The sequence below is a fragment of the Archocentrus centrarchus genome, chromosome 10 (genome assembly GCF_007364275.1).
Source record: "Archocentrus centrarchus isolate MPI-CPG fArcCen1 chromosome 10, fArcCen1, whole genome shotgun sequence".
NCBI lineage: Eukaryota > Metazoa > Chordata > Actinopteri > Cichliformes > Cichlidae > Archocentrus > Archocentrus centrarchus.
In genome coordinates this window covers 31,359,873-31,379,024 of record NC_044355.1, presented here as the reverse complement: position 1 = coordinate 31,379,024, position 19,152 = coordinate 31,359,873, and the positions used below count along the sequence as shown (strand labels likewise).

The window sequence follows — 19,152 nt, the reverse complement described above, 5'->3', positions numbered from 1 at the left end:
CATCAGACCATTCACCGTGATGGAAACGTGTACTTCACAAAGATGTGCTGTTTTGAAGCTGTTTAGAGGCTCCTGGTGGTATTTGCTATCACTGCTATCACTGCAAAAAACATTTTCAAAGAGAACACATGCTGATAAGTGTGTGTGTGTGTGTGTGTGTGTGTGTGTGTGTGTGTGTGTGTGTGTGTGTGTGTGTGTGTGTGTGTGTGTGTGTGTGTGTGAGTGTGTGTGTGTGTGTGTGTGTGTGTGTGAGTGTGAGGGGCGTTACTGGATGCTGATAAGCCAGCTGGAGGGTCACACTGATAAGCAGTCATATGTTACACCATACACTGAGTGTATGTAAGCATGTTATTCATAATTATATTAATTGGAGTATATATATATAATACTACAAATACATGAATCTTTCAATTACTCTATTATACAGTTTATACTGTAACTACAAGTAAAGGAAGAGCTGTACTACAGTGTTAAACTTATTTTTAAAAGACTTTATAATATGTAGTAAAGGATGTGGTTCCGTCTCTGTCTGGAGATAGAAAAGGTGGGGCTAAAGGGAAACCAGACTGGAGGGGTACACTCTGTATGATAGTTTCTTATCCAACACCTTCATTTTCACATTGTCTGTCAGCTAAATCTCAACAACTTTTTTTTTTTTTTGCTTTGTTTTTGTTAGCATGCTTTATAATGACACTACAGACTTTCACATGCTCCGATGTGTCCACTCTTGGCAGGCAGTAAACCCGGTAAGAAGTATTTATTTGTTGGCTAACAGACAAAAAGAAATATTCTGAATCTACACTCTGGCTCATGTGCATTTGGAGGTGAAATTGTTGCTTGGGCAAAGTGCTAAGAGGGTTTATAATAACTAAAATCAAATAATTGAAGAATAACAAGAAGTATGTTAAATGAAAATTAAAAGTGGTTGAGATGTTTGCCGGTGACACGGCTTTCTTTTGTTGAAGAGCATGCTGTCATATGTTGCTGCTGTATATTGTGAACATCTTTAAGGTGTTTGTACCAGATCTACTGGACATATTGTGAATCAGGGAAACTGTCTTCTGAATAGTAAAAAAAAAAAAAAAAGGAAACAAAGACCTTCCAATCACAGCTTTGTAGCTAGTTTTCAGGAACTGCATGGATGCATGTGTGAGATTTCTTTTTCTGGAATAAACAGGATCTCTTCAAATGTTCCTCTCCCTTTCATAATGTTTTTTTTTTAAAGATATTTTTGGCCTTTTTTGCCTTTATTAGATCGTGTACAGCGAAGAGAGACAGGAACGTGGGGAGAGAGAGAAAGGGCCACAGGTCGATTGCAAACCCAGGCTGCCTGCACCACAGCCTTGTGGTGTACACAGTTGCCAATATTTAACTAAATAGCTGGATCTGATGTCCTTTAGGGTGTTAAAATTGTGGCCAGGGGGCCAGAGCTGGCCTGGGATAGAGTCCATTTCAATTATGCAATTTCTTTTCCCCAATAAAATGCCTGGTGTGGTTATGCTAGGATTTCTACACAGGGCTGAAAATGTGTGGAAAATTAAAAGCATGTCTAGATGTCTAAGTTCACATGTAAAACACTATTGCTGTTTAGTTACAAAAACTACATGTGAAAGTGTTTCCACTGTGATCACAGAAAGATGTGCCCACTATAAGGCGCTCTTCTATGAGCACCCTCCCCAGGCCTGGCTCCAGGGTGGGGCACCAGTAACCCTATTCTGGATAAGGTGAACTGTCTTTCTCTCACAGGGGTTGTTTGAATTTTAAACTAACTAATGAACAATAGTAAACATACAGATGTTTATAAATCATAGTCCCTGTTAAATGATAGTCATGCTGAAGCCCTGAAAGCTTCACAGTCTAACTATCATAAGACAACAGCAAGATTTTGCCTTCTTCTTAGAGATCTTACAGAAATATTGTGATGTTTGGGTGGTATTAGCTGCCTGTCATTCTCATCTTTTAAAACCAAACAGCATAGCATTAACTGATACAGATGAGGCATGCACATAGTATGACAGCACTTTCCTTCCTGGTCTGTTTCACTCAGTTAATTCTTGTAGAGGCATCTCATTATCCTCTTTACTTTAACTTAATTTTGTTGCCTCCAAAACATTTTGCTTAGATCATTACTGTCCCAAACAGTGGAGGTAAAGGATGACATGAATTCTGTCTTGTTTCAGGTTAAAACCACATTATGACTGAATTAGAAGCCTTGGGGACAGGGGAGCATCCACCGCCCTACATAATCTTTCTGGTGGTCTTCCTCTTCTTCCTCACGGGACTGCTGGGCTTCCTCATCTGCCACCTGTTGAAGAAGAAGGGCTACCACTGTCGAACAGACGTGGAGGATGAGGAGGAGGAGGAGAAGCTTGGAGAAAATGCAGATGGTGGGTTGAGGAGAAAAATCAAATCAAGGAGATCAATTAACAGAATGTTAAATGTCTAAGGTTTAAGTTGGCCTCAGAGATTATTTTGCATGTGACAACAAATATGTTTCTTTAATGTTTTTACAAGATTACTTTAAGAGAACTGTGAGTATGTATATGATCCAGCATTTTTGATGTTTATGACAGTCTGTGGGTAACATACAGCGGGGCAAAAAAGTATTTAGTGAGCCACTGATTGTGTAAGTTCTCCTACATAGAAAGATGAGAGGTCAGTAATTGGTCAAAAACAAAAGTTCAGCTCAATACTTTGTAACACAACCTTTGTTGGCAATGACAAAGGTCAAACATTTCCTGTAAGTCTTCACCAGGTTTGCGCACACAGTAGCTGGTATTTTGGCTCATTCCTCCATGCAGATCTCCTCTAGAGCAGTGATGTTTTGGGGCTGTCGCTGGGCAACACGGACTTTCAACTCCCTCCACAAATTTTCTGTGGGGTTGAGGTCTGGAGACGGGCTAGGCCACTCCAGGACCTTGAAATGCTTCTTACAGAGCCACTCCTTCATTGCCCAGTTGGTGTGTTTGGGATCATTGCATTTTCTGGAAGCTATTAGTTTAATTCAGTTCAAATAATTCAATTTTATTTGTATAGTGCCAAATCACAACAGTTGCCTGAAGGCGCTTTGTATTTTAGTAAAGACCCTACAATAATACAGAGAAAATCCAACAGTCAAAATTACCCCCTTTGAGCAAGCATTTAGCGACAGTGGGAAGGAAAAACTCCCTTTTAACTGGAAGAAACCTCCAGCAGAACCAGCTCAGGGAGGGGCAGTCATCTGCTGTGACTGGTTGGGGGTGAGGGGAGGGAGACCGGACAAAAGATATGCTGTGGAAGATAGCCAGAGATTAATAATAACTAATGATTAAATGCAGAGTGAAGTATAAACAGAGTAAATAAGGTGAATTTAATTTGTCCGAATGTGTTTTACTCTGTTTCAGATGACGATGACGAGAACCAGGACACAGTGGAACAGATTCTGAAATGTATCATTGAAAATGAAGGTGACAAAAGAAGTGATCAATAGTTGTGTTATGTTTTTGAATGAATTCTTTTAAATTTGGGTTTAATTTATTTCAGTTTAAATGACACATATCATGCAAAATCCACTTTTTTTTAGCCCTTAAATACATTTTGTTGTGTACTTTCAGTGTGTAGCAGTGCAGGAAATTTAAATGCATTCTGTTCCGGTGCTGCGTAGATATCTTTAAATTCTTTTTGGGTCATATTTTTCAGGCTGTTCAGTTTTCTCTAGTCTCTGTGACGTTTTCTGTCCTCTGACGTCACAGTACTTGCTGTGGAACTGCTAAACAAGGGCATGGACATCCGGCTAACCAATCTCGTGAATCCGCCATTAATTTTTTTTTTTGTTTGTTTTTTTTACATGCAGTGATTTTGTAGTTCAGTTTCGTTATGCCGAAATTGCACGTAGGTTCGTCATCTTCATTCTCCTGCTCTGGGTCAGACTCTGGCTCAAACATATAGGGATGGATGGATAACTCTTCCGTTGTTGACGTTGTTGATAAACTTGTGAATAAAAGGTTGCTCTGCCGGTAGTCGTATCGCCCGTAATCATATCGCTGCTATCAAACTACAAAAATGTCAGAATGGGGTGGAGTTGACCGCTGTGTGACCTGCAGAGGGACGGGGCATGAAATGTCACATTCACATATAAAGAGACCGCACCAAAACGGTTTGCGCTAAGACGCCCCTCAAAAAAGGTGTAAAAGAGGGGTCTATGGAGCTACAATAATGAGAAATTCATACCAAAGCATTGCAGTTCTACTTTATATAGACAACAAGTGAATGATTTACATGTAAAAAAGGTTTTAAAAGCATGATACATGTCCTTTAAAATTCAACTTTATAGAGCTTTATCTGACCTAATCTTCAGCTGTCTTTTAATTTAGCATCTCTTTAAATGTTCCCATCATATATATTTTGATATGCTGTCTTGAGATATAGATATATTTTGAGTAAAAATCTCTGCTTAAAACCTTTCCTGGATTTAACCATTTTCATGCCAGCAATACATACAAGTGTCAAATGTGTAAACCATATGCATATAGTCCTTTTAATCTTACCAGTTTACCAGTTACTTCTATTTTTTGTCCTGCAGCAAATATGGAAGCCTTCAATGAGATGTTGGGAAACCACAATGTCTGTGTGCGCCATGACCGCAGGTATAGTCGTTCAGCTAAACCTATGTAACACTGCACGATGATGTCAGAAAGGAACTGAATTTGATTTTGAAATCTTGACTTTTTTTAATGGATATGTCACCAATGACCCTGACCTAAAGGTAAAGGTCAGAGGTCAAGTTTTTTGAAAATCTTGATGCACACTTGTTCGCTGACATGTCTATAACAGCACTTTGAACTTTCATTTGGTGCAGTTAAAAACAAGTCTTTTCAGTGTACATACACCACAGGTAATTTGCATCAAATGTGCTTTGTCAGATGCCTGAGGATGTTACTGTCCAATCTGGCTTTAACCCTCTGATGTCCAAGTCAACCTAACCCTACCCTAACCCTAAATTTTGGAGAAAGACAAAACTGACTCTTTGAAAAATGCTAATAGTTTTTGATGTTTTTCACTCAGGATGATTCTTTTCTTTGTTTCCTGATTGGCAAAACTTGGGAGAACAATTTAATGGAAAAAAAAACAAAACAGAAACCCACCACTAATGATGACAGGGAGCTGTGGATTTCCCCTGAAGGAGATAGAAGCCAAATATAAATCATTTACAGTGTTTCCTTTGTACAGGTGAAGTCATAGAACCTTTAGATCACACCTAGTGTTAGACTCTGGTCTAGTGAAGTTCTTGTGAGGAAATTCTTGAAAAAATGGCCAAGTGTAAACACTTGTATAGCCTCATGATAGGGTTATAAAATCTTCATAAAACCTCAAGGGCAAGGTTGTAGTAGTAGTTGAAGGAGGGGAAAACTGAAATAGTGACATGGTGTTGGATGATGTTCTAGAATAGGTCTGATCCACAGCACCTCAATCACACAACTTACAGAATTTACAGTAGTTACCTTAGGGTCAGATACCACAGGATAGCGTCGGGTCTCTTGTAAAATCTAGTTATTGACAGGTTTGAACTGTGCAGGGGGAGAATTAACAGCAGATATGGCCATATTGATTTGGCTGAGCAGTGTTTTAACTGTAGTTAATCTTACCACCTTTTTTTTTTTTTTTTTAAATCTTCGGTAGGATAAAAAATTATGACATATTAAGATCAGGCTTATAACATCTTACAACTTAATCTAATTTCAAAACCTTGCTGATGTTGATGGCCAGGCTGCGTAAGGAGTCCATCGGTGGTATTCCTCCCCATCTCCACACAGTCCACTCTGGCACCGACCACAACTCCTGCCACCTCTGTGCCCAGATTAAATCTAAAAAGGGCCGCAGACAAAGCAGAACCCTCCGTGCCAAACAGCGACCTGGGGAACAGACTGTCTTCTCTGTCGGCAGGTAATAACGCAGAAGTGAGTCATTTTGTGAAATACACGGAAATAAAGTAGCAACCAGTAAGAGGATTTATAATTAATTTATTAAAATCCCTTCAGGTTCCGGGTGACACACACTGATAAAAAGTCCCATGGAAGTTCTAATCCAATGGCCATTTCAGGGGACCAGCTGGACCAATCCCAAGATAGCGATGATCGGAAGGATGGCGGGTACAACCTGAGAAGCATGTTTAAGGAAGTCCGTCAACCTTCAGAAAGTGCCAGTGGGGTGTCTGCAAATGTGGGAAGACAAAAAAAGAGTGTGACCATATTTGGGTTAAGGCGGGGCAGCGACCCTGTTGGTATTAAGGTAGGGGAGGGGACAGGTTGGGACACTGGAGGGGTTAAAACTGCTGTTCAGCAGCAACCTGCAGTGCTGGGAGAGCCTGTGTCCACTGAGAACATTAAAGTTGATCCTCAACGTGCTATTAAAGCAGATTCCAAGCTTGAAACTGAGCTTCAACATGAGACTGAAACATCAGATTCTCTTAATTCTCCTTCTTCTCAGAGTAAGAAAGAGGCCTGTCACACTAGCGTTGGCCCTGAGGAAGGCACTAAACTTGGGCTCAGTCCTGAACCTGGCACAAAGATTGCGTTTCAGTCATCCTCTGGGAGTACAGCAGCTTCTGCCCCAAATTCCCTGCCTATTCCACTTGAGAAGAGAGTAAATGTTGAGGATATGTGGATAAAACCTGAATCTGGACCATTACAGACGTCTACACCCATTGTACCCATGCCCACATCAATCCCAGGTTTCACTCCTGTCAGCCATACTGGTCAGCTTGACACCTATTCCAGCACAGATTTTCCAGTTATTCAAACTCCCCCTGACCAGTCCTTGCCAGTCAAGACCCCATCTTCAGTCTCTTCATTAAAAACTCCTACCTCACCCCTAGCAATGACAGCAAGCCCCAAACTTGGATCAAGAAATGTACTATCAGAAGCTGCAGGAGCAGAATTTCCACATGCCCTCACACCAAGCCCCAAACTCCCACATCACCAAGAAATGGCTAGACAGTCACCTGTTTCATATTCATCTTTTAGACAAACTTCTAGTCCATCACAAGCCCGATCTCTGGAACAAGAGCTTGAAGTAGCCCCATTGCCCAAAGGTGAAGAAAAGTCAGAATTTAAGAAACCTGGAATCCTTAAAAAAGATAAACTGTTACCAATTGCAGCAGGGAACTCTAAAGGCTCTGCCCTTTCCTCTCCCTCTGATTTTAAAGACAGATGTAGCAGTTTACCTTTGTCACCTTCTAGCCTGTCTCCATCCTCGCCTCAAGGTGGCAGAGTAAGTAGTGTGACCATTGTTAAAGCCAGCCCTGACAGCCAGAGGGAGTTTTCTGTTGTCACTATGGTGGAGGAAGAGAAATCAACTACTGAAGACGAGAAAGAAGACAATTATGAACTTGAGTTTGACCTGGAAAACAGGGTCACTGGTTCAGCTGATCAAGAAGGAAATGTCTATGTACCAGGTGTTAGACAACCTGAAAGTCAGAGTGGAGAGACTTCTGGAGTAGAGGTTATCCCAACTCTGAGTCAAGAGAAGGATGACATGGTGGAAATGGAAGATATTAGAGACTGCAAGGTGATGGTGGTGGAAGGAGCACAGTTGGAAAAGGACTGAGAGGTGAAGTCGCAAAATGTTGACAAGTTAAAGATTATCAAAATGACTATTACCACCACTAAGTAGAATAAGTAATACATAAGGAACAGACCATTTCGTTTGCCACCAATTACATCTTCTTTAGGTAATAGATAACCACTTGCAAAACCTTTTTTTTTTTTGTTTTCTTTTTTTTAGGCATGTCATGTTGGTCAGTTCACCACTTTGGCCCAGACTAAAATACCTCAGTATCTAATATCCCCAAATGCAATCCTCAATCCCCAAAACACAGATCCCCAAGATCTGTGTTTGTAGGGTCTCTAGGAGTACATACCTCTCAACATAGGAACTTTGGTTGGCGTGGGTATTTTGTGATTTAGATATAGATTCATGTTGTTTGCTTAATGAAATGAACGTTGCACTGGTAAAACATTAGCCATACAAACAACAGCTCTTAACATTGGCCCTCAAAATGGAACAAAACACAGTAAAGAGAACTGACAGCAAAGTAAAGACGTGATTTTGACCATTCAAAAATAAAAAAACTTGTCGAACAATTTTTCTAAACCCGCTAATAGGTATCCACCTCACAGTGAGACAATGTAAAGAGAAATTAAGGTGGTTGGAACAGGGTTACAAAAACATAAAGGACAGCAAGAGGTGATGTTATATTACCAACCACTGACCAGCTAATACAGAACTTTGAAGTAATGTATTAGCTGGAAATCTCACAAAAGATGACAGGTGAACAGCCAAGTTTACCTCAAAACTCTCAAAAGTTTTACGTCATGTTATGTTAATTTTTTTTTTTTTTTCAATTTTCCAGTAAATTATTTATATAAAAATTGGATGGATCAGTCATTCTGTTAATTTTGTGCAGACATTCATGGGGAAGCTCTGAATGAATCTCAATAACTTGGTGATGACCTAGCATTTCAAGCATTTCTAGTATCACCAGCACGTCAAGGTCTCTACATTTGCTTGATAGAGTCACCCAATACATTTGTCAGACATTTATGGTTTCCAAATGATAAATCCTAATGACTTTAGCCATATGCTTATTCTTTTTAAGAGCTAAAATGAGGATCTCCTTTTGTATGGAAGCTTGTTTCCCCCATTTGAAAAAAAAAAAAAATGGCATCCATATCTGTGAGAAATTTTGAGTTAATAACTCAAAATTTTGAGAAAATAACTTGAAATTTCGGGTTAGCTCTGCCAGTCACCAATTTGTGCCCGTTTACCTGTAAGCTCACTGATGCTGTCATTATGTGATTTTGAGTGCGCATGTGTCTGTGCCATCTGCTTCTGGGGAACAAGGAAATGAGGTCCTTCATAGGGTTTAATATTTTTCCCGAAAATGACATGAATCAAATCCCGGGAAATGACGAGCCATTTCCCGGGAATCCCGGGAAAAAGTTTATTTATTTATTTATTTTAATTAGGCCTTCTGTAGCCTGTGTCGGCCTTAACCTATTGTGATATTGTAGCGGTAGCTTTCCAGCTATGTCCTGTTATGCCCAGTAGGGGGTAACGTCGGCTTGATTAACGCAATAAAACCTACATCTCGACATTCGAGTGCTCGAGCTATGCGGTGTTGTATCGTTCCTCAACACTCCCTTAACAAATATAATTAGAATATTCCTCCATTGTACATGGAATTATACCAAGATATTTTACAACTGCTGGTGCAAAACAATACGGTTCATCTCCACAGCATTGATAAAGGCTCAGCCACGCTGTTGTGGCGACATCTGTTGCAATATATCTCCACCAGTGGAATGCTGTAATAGTCATTGAAAAGTTAACTACCGTACTACACTATAATATGGCATAACACAGGGCCTCGAGTAATGCACTACGACTTGGTCATTGCCATTCTGGCAACAGCAAATTTATAACACCGTGTCTGAGGGTTAAAGTAGGTTCGCTGTGAATCGTCTTTTGAAAAACTGGCCAATCCTTATAGCCTAAAAAATATACATTTTACTCAACTCCATTTTAAAAGCGAAATATGTTAAAGCAATCTATTTCATGATAATTTCTTCACACATTAGGCCCGTATCCTAATTCATGATTGTTAGTAAGCGGCTGCAAACGAGGAAAAGAAACACTCGAAGTTAAACAGATATTTCTTTATTGTTCAGGGCAGGCATATTTTATAGGCTATATAATGCAATATAACAATATATAATAATATAAAATTATATAATACAAAATACCTTAGGGTAAACACATTGCCTACGATTTCAACAAATTAAAGAGGAAAAAAGCACAACTGTGTAATACCTCTATTAAAACGCTTGAGATGAAGGCTGAAGCCTTAAACGGAGGCTGAACGTGCCTGAAATGAAGAGTAATGCTTTTCGCATTAAACGAACCCTTCTCTCAATATTTCCTTAAATTTAACTTTCTGAAGCTTTCTTTTCTTTCTGAAAGTCAAATCGACGCGCGCGACTTTTTTCCCGGTTTCCCGTCTAACGTTTCCCGGGAAACGGGAAATGGTTCTGATCGCATTTCCCGGGAATCCCGGATCCCGGGATTAAACCCTAGTCCTTCACAGAGCTTCTTGATTGTTAGAGCTAACGTGAAGTTTCAAGTTATTTTCTTAAAATTTCAACTTAGTAATTTGAAATTTCAGGTTATGGAAGGCTTTTTTTTTTTTCAGCGTCAGAAACAAGCTTCCATAGATTTGTGATCTTGAATGAAATTTCTATATATTTTAGAATGATTACCTTGATATTTTTGGCACATAATTTATGTTTTTCTAGATATGATCAAGTCAAAAAATGCCATTCTTTTACATTGTGGTTTATAATTCCTTAGCTGCTACACTAAATCAATGTTCCTTTTAGCTTCAGATGTACTTTGACTTCAGAGGTAATTTGCAAATTTTTGAAGAGTGTTGACTTGTGTGATTTTAAGTTTGCTTTTATATTCAGCATTAACAGATGGTGTTTAGTGTCTTACTTGACACAATCAAGAATGTTTCAAGATTTCATACCATGTAGAAATGAACATTAAAGAAATGGTTGTTTGATAAATACCTTAAGTCAAAAGCTATCCAAAATTTTGAAGATGGCCTGCAAATCTTGTCATGATTTGTTGTTAATGGCCTAAAACTCACTACTGACTACTATAGATCTTCAAACAAAGAATGGTTGTATGTGTGCTGCAGTTGTAATTTTATGTTGTTGAACTCTGTGTGGTATAACAATTTTACTTAAGTTTGCCTCAACTTTTGGACCCGGAAATGACATCAGACTTAAAGACCAGGGTTAGGGTTAGCCATAGCTATAGCAAGATTAGTGTATGGCTTAATGCAACACCCATCTCTTTTACAAGTGATATCCTTTAACTGATGGCTTTAATGTGATCAGTGGGTCAGTGTGCTGGCTAGTAAGTTGAGCTATAGATGTTAGATTGATTAACTGATTGATGAAATAAGGATTTGCTAACCATTATTATTTATAACACATCCATTAGAATGTGAAGTAAGATGGAGCCATAATGACCCCGTGGGTAGCTGGAAATTCATTAATGTGATACCGCTAACTCTAATTCTTGGGAGCGTGTGTGACTCATTAGCAGCACAACAAAAAGCTGTAACCACGAGAGCAGAACCTTCTTAGAGAGTCAGTGATGCCTTCTGCTGATCTACAATCCTCTGTAGGTGCCCTGTCAGTAATAGTGCCACATTAAGGACTTGATCCCTTATTAGCTTCCCACAGCACACAGCGCAGATACAAGCTTCTTCAACCCCATACCATGGTTTAGTTTTCTGTGATTTTGATATTAATGCATATACATAAATATCAAACGTATTATTTTCAACATTAAAATGAATGCTGCTGCTAATTGCATGAAAATGCAAAAACAATAAGCAGAGCAGTAGATGAACGTACGACTAATCAGTATTTTCTTCCTAAAATACTAGTAAATGGTAAATGGACTAGTTCTTATATAGCGCTTTTCTACTCAGTATGAGCACTCAAAGCGCTTATACAACCTGTGCATTCACCCATGCACTCCCATTCATACAAGCACTTCCATTTTTACGAAGCTAAGTGCTTTTTAATTAACTAACATTCACACGCATTCATACTCCAACAGAACGGTCGGAGAGCAACTTGGGGTTAAGTATCTTGCCCAAGGATACATTGGCATGTAGCCTGGAGTAGCCAGGATTCGAACCGCTGACCTTCCGATCAGTAGGTGACCTGCTCTACCTACTGAGCTACAGCCACCCAGTAGCTGTAGCTCAGTAGTAGCGGACATTTTTAAGAGGTGCAGGTGTGCGACGTCTGTCGGTAGGAAACGGTGACAGCAGCGCCATTCACAACAATTTTGCTGGCCTTAGTATTTCCTGTATTTTATTCTGTGCTTAATTGTTACATTTAGTGTTGATGTGTGTGTGTGTGTGTGTGTGTGTGTGTGTGTGTGTGTGTGTGTGTGTGTGTGACAGAGGTGAGGATTTTTGGAAATACAGAACAAATGATGTCCCGTATCGGTTCAATATAGGACGCAGCATTTAATTGCCAAATAAAAGACGATTCTGTATTTTACGGCAACAGTCGTCCTCCAAGAGCCATCATTCACGGACTTCAGCGCCAAACACTGATTTTCCCGTGTGCTTACTGCATATTAAAGCAGGGTCGTAGGGCGACTGGAGCCTATCCCTGCTGCCAGGGTGGGGTGCACCTTGGACCAGTTTTGGTATATTGGCTTTCTGGTCCAAAGTTGCATCAAACTTGTGGTTACAAGTTTGATGCAACTTTCATATTTGTGTGGTAAACATTTAGGCTAATCTTGCACAGAGACTGTAAGCAAAAATAAATAAGTGAACATCCACAAACAGAAGTAATTTTAGATGGCATATGAATGCCTTTATTATTATTTTAGTGAATCCAATTAAATTCAATTACAATATGATTGCCTTTTTTATTATCTTAAAATTTAGAGTATCCAATTATATTACAAAAAAAAAAAAGAGAGAGAAAGGAAGGAGAGAGAAGAAAGGGATAGAGAACCCCCAACAATCCCCTGTGAGCAAGCACTCGGCTACTGTGGGGAGGGAAAAACTCCCTTTAAGCAGGAAGAAACCTCCGGCAGAACCAGGCTCAGGGAGGGGCAGCTATCTGCCAAGGCTGGTTGGGGGGGTGAAAGGAAAAGAACAAGGAGGGGGGAAAGAGGAAGCTGATGGAGAGGATGGCTAGAGGAGACGTCAAAGTCAAGGAAATTTATTAAAGTTGGTGGCAGACAAGTTGACCTGTCCTTGAGATGTATAAGGAGCTGCGTTCTTCTGGAGAAACTTGAAGTGTTTTTTCTTCTTCAGGCAGCGCTCGAAGAGCTCTTTGTGCTGCAGGATGATGCTTTGCAGATTTCTGATATTTTCTGCATTCTCCTCTTCAAGTTTCTTGCACCTTATCTCATGCTTTTCTTCCAGTTGTTTATATTTCCTTTCCTGTATTTTCATCGCTTCCTGCATGTATTCATTGCATTGATGCATGTGGAGATTCACGTCTTGTAAATGCTCACATCGCCTCTGCACTTGTTGAAGCATGTTTTCGTGCATTTTCTCTTGTCGTCGCTTCTCCTTGTGCAGTTCAATTATTTTGTGCTGGACAAGCTTTTCCAGTCCTTTACTGCTGCTCATTATAGCGTTCGTCCTGCCCTGCATCAGTGCACACTTTTTCTCCAACCTTTCCTTGCATTGCTCCAGTGTTTTGCTTTTCTCCATGAGTTCTATGTTTCTCTTTTTGGAGTCTTCGAGAACATCTTGCAGCCTTATCTGCGATTTGGTCAGTTGTTCATTCTCCTTCAGGACTTGTGCATTTTTTTTCTCCATTTCATGGAGTTCGCACTCGGTCTTTGTGTGCTTTTCTTGCATCTTGTGGAGCAATAATCTGTACTTAGCCTCTTTGTCTTCCAGAACATCAGCATTACCTTGCTGGGCTTTGTGAAGGAAGCTTTTATTTTGTCCCATCGTGTCCTCTAATTCGGCCTGCACCTCCCTGTGCCTCCTTTCACTCTCTTCAAGTTTTGCATTCACTTCTGTGTATTTCATTTTCAATTGCTTCTTCTCTTTCAGAATGTTTGCTTTTTGGCCCAGTGCTTGCTCAAGCATTTTTTGCAAGCTTTGATTTTCTTCTTCCATGCCTTGGAGCTGTGATTCCAAGTTTGTGCATTTGGCATCCTGTTTTTTCTGATGTACAAGCATCTGTGTGTTTATTGTCAGGACTTCGTTAAACATTTCTTGCAAGTTGTCTTTTGTTTTCTCCATGTCTTGGAGTTTGGATTGCAGCTCTTGGATTTTTCTCTCCGCGACTTGGAGCTTGCTGCCCATATATTCGTCAACATGACGTTTCTCCTCCTGCATATTGTGATCAGTGTGCAGGGGATGTGATCCACTTCTGATGGATTCAGGCTGATCTTCACTGTCATGGGGGTTGTCGTCAGTGTCGTCTGAGACATCTTGCCGAAAACCCCAGTAATGGGTGTCGACTTCCGGGTCAAGGGGGATTTCTGGCAGATCACCCCATTCACCCGTGTACAAGGGGTAATCATCCCATTCACGGGGGATTTCTGACTCATCCCGGTCAGAGAGGTTGGCGTTATTGCTCTTTCTTAAGTGTTGAGACATTTTGTTATTTTGCTTCACTGCTACGGATTCAAGTCTTTCCAAATGTTCGTTACTCGATGCTGAACTGAATTCTACTGTTTGCGCTCCCCTACTTAACCCCTTAACTGGCAAGGGCCCGGTGACGGGCCGTTTGTAGTCCCTTTTATATGGCAGGCTAGACCCTCCCATTTTTATTGACACGTCATTCGGCCAATCATGTAACTGGCTGCACCAAATCACCTGACAAAGCTACGTGACGCCCTCTGAGTATTATTGGCTCTGGGAAACCCATTTCTTAACATGATTGGCCGAATGAGGTGTCAGTCAAAATGGGCGGGTCTAGCCTGCCATATAAATGCACTTCATTCGGCCCGCGGACCAGACGCAGCCGATTTATAGGCTATGAAATGGGTTGTTCAGAGCCAATAATAACCAGAAGGCGTTATGTAGTTTTTGTCAGGTGATTTTTTTGCTGCCAGTTAAGGGGTTAAGGGCTACGCTTCAAAGCTAAAACCCATCAGAGACATCAAAGCCCGCATTCTGACGTAACAGTTCTTGCCGGCATTCCATTCCCCCCCGCCCCCGGCCGTTTCCTAGCGACAGACGTCACACACCCGCGCCTTTTAAAAATGTCCGTTACTACACCCGACACTCCACCGCGCCCCCAGAAACGAAAACGTATGCAAAGATACAGACGTGAGTGGGCAGACGCACATCTGTGGCTGAACAGCGTCAGTGGGGATCTTAACTGATTGACAGCAGTTGTTACAGGAAGACGAAGTTGGATTACCGCCATAAGGTAATGAGCGTCCACTGCTAGCAATATCACCTCGGCTAGAAAAATAAGGTTTAATGAAATAAGTATATTTTATTTTGACTACAGGCCTCTATAACATTCACAAATGGTATTGGTTTCGAAGAAACAGTTGTGCAATGTTACCTAACAACTGCTGTCAATCAAGGTTAAGGCCCTCGCCTTGTGGGCGTGATCGACTTAAAAGTGACCAATCATGTGAGGTCTTGTGAATCCTTTGGGCTCCGCCCCGGATGGTCAAAAGTCTGTTTCTTCACTCGCGTAGAATTTTGTTCCGCGTGCGGGCGCGTGAAACTGCTGCAGCGCGCGCGCACAGCAGACAGTCTCGCATGCGCACTGGCTTCTTTTTTTCGCGTGGCTACTAGTTCTAGGCGCGCGGAAGTTCATTGAGCGAATGTGAATGCATTCCTGCGCCCGTGAAATTAAATTATTTCCGCGGATTGTGTTTTTGCTCGTGCCTGACTTTTGACCTAAATATAATTCCATAGTTTAGGGTGTTGAGTCTGAATGATCATTAATTGAATATACAGTAGTATTAGCATATATGGCCATTGAAAGAACAAATCATGCCAATAGATTAAGAGTAAACCTCTGATTCATGGGACTTTGGCAAAATCATATCCCACCAAAAAGGTGCAAATTCCATTTGCATATTAATTTTAAAAGTTCATAAAACATAACTGGGGGATTTTGGCACAAATATCATGGTTTTTATTTAGCAATTTATATGATATGCCCACATATCATAAAATGACCCGCAAAATGATTTGTCCCAAGACAAGATTCGATAATTTTGATTTGATGAAAAACTGTTTAAAAGCCTTTTTAAAATATGAAATATCTCAGAAAAATGAAAGAGAGAAAAAAAATGAAAAGTTAAAAGCTTGACTTTGATGGTGCTACTGTCATGCTGCAGATCATACAGTATATCATTTAATAAGTTAATTGTGCAATAGCTTGTGTGCAAGTTGTGTGTCATTGCACTTTGATATATCCATCCATTCATCCATCCATCCTCTATCCTGTTCAGGGTCGGTGGGGCAGTCTGCAGCCTGTTGCAGGGCTGACACAGAGAGACAGACAACCATTCACACTCAAGGGCAATTTAGAACCCCCAAGTAACCTAAGTGCATGTCTTTGGACTGTGAGAGGAAACCGGAGTACCTGGAGGTAACCCACGCAGAAACAGGGAGAACATGCAGACTCCACACAGAGAGACCCGGGCCAAGGTGGAATCGAACCCAGACCTTTTTTAGATGTCATTCTAGCTGTGAGGTCTTTAAATAGGGATGCATATAATGTAGCCTTATTTAACAGCACTTTACATGCAGCAATCTTTAGCAATAAAGTCTTCATTGCTAAAAAAGTATTTAGTTTTATGTATGACTTATTGCTTTCTCGATCACCCGTTTATAAAAAAAACACAAAATGTGAGTCGGGCGACTTGGCTCGTGTTGGTCATAGTCCTGAGAAGCTGTGGTGGGCGAAAGGTGGCAACCCTAGATGCTATCAAACTGCAGTGATGAAACTTCCACCGAGTAAACTATACTTAAGGCTATGAACCATAAAAATATAAACAATGTAAAGTACATTTTAAAGGTGATGGAAATTTTAAACCTCAATGTGTATAGTTTTTACATCCCATAAAATAAAGGGATTATTTTAAGTGATGAATGGAGCTCTCCATTGATATGTGCTTTTTTGTTTGCACTTACTGATTGTAAGATGTGACTGCTGTGTCATAGCTGTGAAACTAGCAACATATGCAGGAAAAGCTGTTTGTCATAAAGGTGAAGAATGTTATTCATTAAATATTAATTTATAACTTAACATTTATAGCTTCATATTCTGTAATTTAATAACTACTGCTAGTAACAAGGTCATTACATGCTTCAATTACAGAGTCTTGGATATTCAAGAGGGCAGAATGGGTTTTATTTGCTTTTAGTTTCTTTTTCTTTTACAAACTTAGTTCCATTATTATATAATTACATCTCAGGCACTAAAATAATATAGGCAGAGCAAAAATAACCAAAGCTTCTGTAACTGTCTGACTACATTATGATGCCACTTTCGATACAGCAAACTTGCTTCTCTCAATAGATACAAAACCTCCTTCTGCTTCTTTTGACAAAGAAAAAACTCGCAATAAAGGCTCAAAGGTCTCACTAGCATAAAGCTGCAGGGAGAACGGGCGGGAAAACTGAATGTGAAATGTTAATACACAGCTTTCTGCTCTCCCTTTTAAGCACAGTCACCTCTTCTGAGGAAGCACAACATACTAGTTCTTAAGCCACAGTGTTAAGTGTTTTGGCCATCTTTGAACAAGAGAATGGGTTGTACGCTAACCAGCTTGTTTCCATAAACCATATTGGTGCAACAGAGATAAACCAAATCTAAATAAGAAGTAGGATAAAATGCTGGGGTTTCATCTCATTTTTAGCTCTCAGAGATGTAGCTATAATCTGTATTTAGATGTGTGCTCCTGATCCCTGGGGACTCACTTCAGACTGTGTCCATTTCAGAGTTCAACATTATTTCCTGTCCTCATGAGAAACAAACCAGGAGGTCTGCTGTCCCAGTCCCCCCCCCCCCCCAATGCTTTCTCATTTCATTCCATCTTCTGGCTGGGTGGCTTCCTTGTGTCTTCATCATGTGTCACCATTAATATTTATGTTATCCATCACTGTAGATGAATGAGCACACAGCATATTCATGTGTATTTCCATCATTCACCTTCATCAGTACAGCAAACTGTTAGATCAGTATTAACATATTTGACATGCTCGCGTCTGTTTGTTCTACACACTTTGTGTTTTCTTTTTTACTTATTATACAGTCACTATAGACAATAACCGTTAACTCAAACAATCATATACATTATATACTCTGAAAACATAAAAAAACAACATGAAACTGTATGATTTGTCTTAATGGAGCAGCTATTGGTAGCCATGTTGTTTCGTATAGGTCTCTGTTTTCTCTTCACTGATGTTCTAGTTCCTCCTTCATTTTTAAAGTTGAGGTATGGGCTGAACATGAGAACGTCAAATTCTTAATTATCTCTAACATTATAACCTTCCACTGAAACTAGATACAACTAAAGATAGAACTCAACTAGAGAAGTAGTTTTATGGTGTGTCAGAGCTATTCTGATTATGACGATAACAGTATGATTCACCAAATAAAGACAACACTTAATTCAATGTAAAGCCTTCATTAAATAAATGTATTCAGTGAGAACAAAGCTGCTCCTAAATTCTTACATTTGAACTTGAAATGACGCAAACACTGAGGCCACAACTAAAGTCTAGTTAGCACGTTACTAGTTAACATTTAATCTGTTTTAGGTTCATATAGCTTAATGAAATCATGAGTCAAGTTTACTGTATTACATCATTAAATTAAATTATTCAGAAACATCTGTAACTAATATCTCTTTCCTAGCTTCAGCACAGAAGGTGACCTTATAAAGATTGCTGTCTTTCTATGCATGAGTCAGATTATCTATTCACCAGAATAATGGCAGGTCTACTTTACATAAACAATAAACAACTGCAATTTTTGTGTCTACTGCTGATATTTGTTACTAGAGAGAAGCTGGATACAAACACGTTAAAGTCTAAACTCCATGGCCTCAAGTCTGACTTTGTTTTCTCAGCTGTATCTTAGTGAGTACCACAGACAGCATGTGTCTAAATACTGACAAATCCAGTTTTAACGACCTACCCTCATCCACTGCCCGCTTTACTTGCTTCTATTTTTTTTTTTTTTTGCCTTCTGCTTTCAGGCTGACAAGATGATAAAACCAGTTCTTAGAATCTGTGTGGTTCATTGAGATAAGAGCTACCACTGAAAGCTGCATAACCATAAAAAAACACAACCAAGCCCAAATAATTACTATTAATAGCTCGGGCAAATCTTGGGAGTATGCTGTGAATTTGAGAGATGTGTCCTGATGTGAGCTTTGAATATTTGTAGAGTATTGTTATACAAACACTAAAGAAGCCACAAGTGTAAATAAGCAGATGTATACTAATATATTCTGATGCAATTAAAGAAAACAAAACCACCCTCTGGTCTATGCTTTTTTTTTTTTTTTTAAATTTCCGTGTGTTTTTCCTCCTTGTTAGACGGCACTGCGACATGAGACCAG

The 19,152-nt window shown here is 39.8% G+C and overlaps 1 protein-coding gene across 1 annotated transcript; it reads left to right on the top strand.

Moving 5' to 3' along the window:
* The first annotated feature begins 612 nt into the window (after window positions 1-612).
* On the top strand, window positions 613-19,059 carry rell2 (RELT like 2). Its single transcript, XM_030739144.1, has 7 exons — window positions 613-746; window positions 2,181-2,387; window positions 3,384-3,446; window positions 4,562-4,625; window positions 5,746-5,922; window positions 6,018-7,587; window positions 16,027-19,059. Exons 2-6 carry the CDS (start codon window positions 2,195-2,197, stop codon window positions 7,582-7,584), a joined length of 2,064 nt encoding a protein of 687 aa, XP_030595004.1. The 5' UTR covers window positions 613-746; window positions 2,181-2,194; the 3' UTR covers window positions 7,585-7,587; window positions 16,027-19,059.
* Window positions 19,060-19,152: the final 93 nt, after the last annotated feature.